The sequence below is a fragment of the Condylura cristata genome, unplaced genomic scaffold, assembly GCF_000260355.1.
Source record: "Condylura cristata isolate star-nosed mole 26May11 unplaced genomic scaffold, ConCri1.0 scaffold00018, whole genome shotgun sequence".
NCBI classification, from domain to species: domain Eukaryota; kingdom Metazoa; phylum Chordata; class Mammalia; order Eulipotyphla; family Talpidae; genus Condylura; species Condylura cristata.
The window spans coordinates 27,209,917-27,215,353 of NW_004567119.1; the positions used below are offsets into that span (position 1 = coordinate 27,209,917).

A 5,437-nucleotide genomic window follows, 5' to 3' on the forward strand; every position below is an offset into this window, starting at 1 on the left:
TTGTGAGGGGCTCCCTGGGACCAAGCAGGGAGCAGAGCGCCTCCTAGACATGCCAGAGGGCAGAGTCAGCAGCAGTGAGTGAAGCTCACAGGCACACAGTATGCAGCAGCAGGGTCACCACCTTCCGCACACTGCGGTGGGGAGACTTGTTGAAGGGAAGCAAAATGTCTCATATTCATTGACAAAGAAGATTTATTTATGCATATAGAACTGAGGTACAGCCCAGAGGTCCAGGAGTGGTGATAGGATTCACCAGAGACAGAGTGGGGAGCAGCACAGGCAGATCTACGCTGCTAAGGGGAGCAGCGGGTGGTTCAGGAGAGGTATGCTGTGCCCTGCGGATAACCTGATAACTGCTGGGGCCAGGGATTGAACTTGTGCTGAAATGGCTGCGATTAGCTTCATAATGCTGTGCTTCAACCCGTTGTGCTACCAGGGAGGGTCCTAAAAAAACCTTTTAAATGAACCTGTGATTTAACCCCCAACATGTCTATGTATTTTGAAAATAATGATAGAAGACCCAGGTCCTGAATGACAGTTTGTTGAACAAAGCTGAATGTGCACACAAATCCATAGCCTTATGTAATGCTGCCTCATCCCCACCAGGGGCCGCTGGCGGTCTCCTGAGCTAGTCTCCCAGCCTCTGCTGGCCAGGGAGGCCACCACGGAGCTGATGGTGGGGAGAAAGCTGGGGGGGCAGGTGCAGTGGCCCGAGAGAAACTCTGGCAGCCTGGGCGGACCCAGAACCACTCACTATCCCCCACCCCCTTCCTAGACCGCACAGTCATGGCAACCTGTGTACCAGGTGACCAGACCTGTTCTGGTACAAACCCATTCGTCAATCCAGGGTGGGCTGGGAAGGGAGGTGACTCCTTTTGGTCCTGCACTGTTGACATCCCTGGTGGGGGGGAGAGGGTGCTTGTGAGTGGTTGACAGGTGGGAGTAGGCTAAACTTCTGTGTAGAACAGCTGTTATATTTAAGGCTGCTCTTGACCTTGGGAGGTATGCAGCCCACCATAGTTCACACTGGGAAGAAGAATGCAGATGATAACCTCAACCAAATGATATTCTGACACTTAGAATCCTGACCCTGGGCATGGCAGTTCCTCTTCTGAGCTGATACAAGCCTTCCCATAGAGGCTTGTCATAGTGTTGAAAGAGAGAATAACAGAGATCGAAATTGAGCTGTAGTGGCTGCAGATAGCCTCATAATGCTGTGCTTTAACCTGTTGCGCCACTAGGGAGGGCCAGGAAATAGTTTTTTTAAAGGCAAAGATTTATATGATCTAAAGAGAAGCCAGAGTGTAAATATTTTTTATTATTATTATTTTAAGTTAAGAGCGCAATAAGATGGACTTTTGGTGAAGTTGATTTGTTATGCTTAAATCCCCCTTTTCACATGAGATTTGCATGCTGGCTCAAAGAATTGGAATATTATTCTTTGGGCATTTGGGAGATATTGAATGTTTGTGAGCTTAGAAATGACAAGACCACAGCAAAGCCAAGGCATATGGTGTAGTTCCAGTGGAGGGGAGAAAGAGGAAGAGCCTTTGGTGAAGTCCTTGCAATGGTCTGAACCTACTTTGAATCAAGATGGTGACAGTGGGAGAACAGGGGAGAAAATGCAAATGGGTGGTACAGGAAGACCCTCAGCATGTGACCACCAAACTGGAGATGGAGGGAAGCTGTGAAAGATGGCCCTGGGGCTCTTCAGGTGGGTGGTCTTCTGACAGAGGAGCAGGAGGAAGGCTATCCAGCGAAATGAAGATAGTACACATTGAGTGTGTGACTTTTAAATGCTGAAACAGGGTACACTGCTTGGAGAAAAGATGAGGGGAGGAGGCCCTTGGTTCCCCTTGTCAAGCTTGTGCACAGGCAAGCTCCCAGCACAACCCAGGGAGGCGCTGTCCCCACTAGCTGTGGAGGGCACTGTCTGCCTCTGAGCGCTCTGTGTGGGGTGGACCCTTCTAGCCGCAGGGAAGCAGCCTGGTGTTGTTTGAGCTCTCGCTTCTGCCCACCGTGACTCATCATGGTCTCTCTCCTGTCACAGCTACCGCCTGTGTGATCCTTCTGAACAAAAGTTATATGGAAAATCACCTCTGTTTGGACAGTATTTTGTTCTGGAAAACCCAGGAACAATCCAAGTGGGAGACCCTGTGTACCTGCTGGGCAAGTAATAGGGTCATAGACCTGAACTGATGCCTTGAGAAAAGCCCTTGAAGAAACCAACACTTGAGGAGCCAGGTTTTGGAATGAACACCGCAGCCTTTTCTTTAGAAAGGATTTTTGCCAAGATTTCCCTTTTTTTTGGACTTTTGTCTCAGGGCTTCTGGGATCCCAGTACAAAAAAACAAAGAAGTAACTTAGTAAAACTTCTGGAAGCTCCTTAAATGAGAAGAAGGGTTTCTGAAAACTCTATTAAACTGTGATTGTAGGATAATTATTCTTCACTCACCTACCAGAACATTAACTTCCATCATCTTATTTACCTCTCCTTAGGGAAAGAGAAAAAGGATGAGTGGGTGACCAGGAGGAATGTTCTGGAATGTGTTAATGTCCCCATGTTTGAGGAATACAATGAAAGCCAAATATCTCCCTCTGTAAGGCTGGAAATATATTTTGTTTCACTCCTTGAGCCCTGGGCTTAGTTTTGAAGGGGCACCAAGAGCCTGCCCATCAGTTAACTGAAGATGTTCACTTTTCACCTCAGACAACTTTCATACATATGAACTTTTTTTTCATACCGCTTTCATACATCTGTTGCTTTTCAGATAGTATTGGTGAGGACTTGATGCATCCTTCATGGCATGCATTGCCTCTGGGCTACAGGACAGCAGAAATGTCAGGGTAGAAAATCAACTCATAAATCAATAAAACTGGGGGGACAAGATGAAAGCCAACTTATGAGAGCAGTCTTGGTGAGACTCTGACATGGGACATGAGAAAAGCAAGACAAGCAAGCCCTTCCTTGCCATGAAACAAAATATCAAGATTGTTTCCATCATGATCCCAAAATTCCCAGCATAGGAGTAGTCTGAGGCCTGAGATGCTGTTTGATGTTGCTCAGGGACCAAAGAACAGGATGGGTCTTGACAGCTGCTGCCACCTAGTGGCCCTGAGTGGTGGCTCAGCCCATGTAGTTGGAAAACTTGAGAAATACTGGTGGCTGGGTATTAGTTGTCGATGCTACACAAAGTTGCCTAGAAGAGAAGCAGGTGTTGTGCCAGGTGTTCTCTGCTGGCCTGCCATATGCACTGGGTCTCCTAAAGCGCCCAGGAGGGACTGTGATGTCGTGGATCCTGCCTGGTCCTCCATGACAGAATGTTCCTCCCCAGATTCAGGTGAAATGGTGCTGAAATCCATGGATGACAATGAACATGATAGTGTGGGCTGACAGAAAACACTGAAAATCTTTCAAAAGAGAAAAGGAAACCATGCCAGTTGGTCTAAAAACCAATATTTAATTTTCCTACTGATTGACTGATGTAACTCTTCAGAACTTATGAAATATGTCATTTGCTCTTTTTTTTGCCTTTGATATATTAAAGAGCTGACTGAATTATGAAAAAGTGTTTCAAAACTGTAAATAAAAGGAAGTGACTTTGACTAGTTTCAGACTTACTACCTTGTTGGCTCACCATGTGCTATTACCCAGTTTCAAGCGGTTTAGGTGAAAGTGAGGGTTGGCAATTCTGCCACCTGCCCCGTGCTGGTCTCTTCCATGGGCCAGCTCACCAGCCCTCCTGGGCAAACAATCGCCTTTAAAGGGCTATCAGGAGAACTTGTGTTTATCCAAAAGCTGTGTATTTTATACTTCAATTTTATAAAAGTCGTCATAGTCACTGGAATGTAGTTTAGCTTGGACATAAAGGTCATGTGTGATTTCTAGACAGTGAAGAACTGCAATTTGTCTTCTGCACACTTGGTGTGATGTGGAGAATGAAGGCAGTAGGTCATTTGTCCATAGCCTTCCCAAGCAGATCCACTGTAGTTAGAGCGACAGGTACATGGAGGCAAACATCACTCCAACAAGGAACATTATACAGGAGCCTAGGGACCACTTGGCTATGGGTGGTCTGAGAGCTCCATCTTTAGAGACACTAAGGCTGTGTAGGGGACTCTTTCTAGATATTTAGCATTAACACAAGCCGAATGCCTGACTTGGATTATTTTTTTAAAGCCTATTAGAAAATTAATAGGCTTTCTTTTTTTAAAAGGTTTATTTATTTTTGCATACAGAATTGGGGTATAGGCCAGAGGTGCAGGGGCAATGAGAGGATTCACCAGAGTGAGAAGAAAAACAGGCAGGTTGATGAAGTACATTGAGTGGAGCAGCAGGCAGATCAGGAGAGGTCTGCCATGCCATGTGAGTTACCTCCCTGACCGAGGATGGAATTCACACTGAAATGGCTGCAGTCAGCTTCACAGTGCTGTGCTTTAACTGACTGTGCACCTGGGAGGGTCCCTGACTTGGATTTTTAAACTGTTGCAAGTGGTCACATCCACTTTCTTGATGACACAGACTGAGTGGGCCACACCTCATGCCAGTCTTTCACTCCCTGCATGGCAGAAGCCGCCTGGTGGCGGAGAGACTCTTGCTCCTCAGAGTGTGTGGGAAATATTGGAAGAATAGAGGGTCCTTTAGCAGGTAGAGTCTCAGAGTAGTTGCCCAGCCTTCTGTCAGTGAGATTTAAAAGTCATCTACTTTTGTTTATTTTATATTTAATGAGAGGGTTCACACTACAGTCAGGCCTGATGTCTTGTTTATTTTGAGTACCAAATGTTTGCACACAATTCCATTTGAAATATAGGAGCAGGAGTATAGGTCCTCAGGAAGGTCTCCTCCTGGGTGTGAGTGATGGGCGTTGGAGGGCAGGCTGAAACCCTCTTCGCTGGGACTTTCATTCTGGGTGTCAGCTTCATGCAGCTACCACCGTGGAGCTACAGATCATATGGGTGACCTGAAGCGAGGGAGGGGACTGATGGGAAAGACTTTGGGCAGTCTGCTCAAGGCCCACTTTCTCAGCTTTTCTACAGAAAAGTTACAGATTTGCTACCAGGAGAGAGAAGAGGCCACCTAGACAATAAGTTCAGAAAGACATCCAGGTGGGCTGATGGAAGTGATGTCAATGAGGAACACTTCCTTCCCCTCGGTGATGTGGGAGTCACACCTCCCTCAGTGATGTTGGTTACCCCCTCAATGATGTGGGGAGCCCTTCTCCTTCAGTGTTGTCAGGGTCACACCCTCAGTGATATTTGGTCACTCCTCCCTCTGTGATGTGGGGGACCTTTCCCACCCTTCTCTCCTCCCACAGGGATGTGATGTGAGGGCAGAAGATGCACTTGTGGATAGCTGCCCATGTGGCCAAACTCAGGAGAGCATGACTAGCAGGTGTCTGTGAGGCTGTCACTGTGCATCATGGCAGCTAATTGCCCA

General features: G+C 47.0%; 1 protein-coding gene across 1 annotated transcript in view; it reads left to right on the forward strand.

Moving 5' to 3' along the window:
• MARC1 (mitochondrial amidoxime reducing component 1) overlaps nt 1-3,611 on the forward strand; it is a gene marked incomplete at its 5' end in the record, with an annotated part of 17,131 nt that extends 13,520 nt beyond the window's left edge. The window contains one exon of the mRNA XM_012726772.1: nt 2,051-3,611. Coding sequence (XP_012582226.1) covers nt 2,051-2,177 — 127 coding nt within the window. The remainder of the gene's footprint in view (nt 1-2,050) is intronic.
• Nucleotides 3,612-5,437: the final 1,826 nt, after the last annotated feature.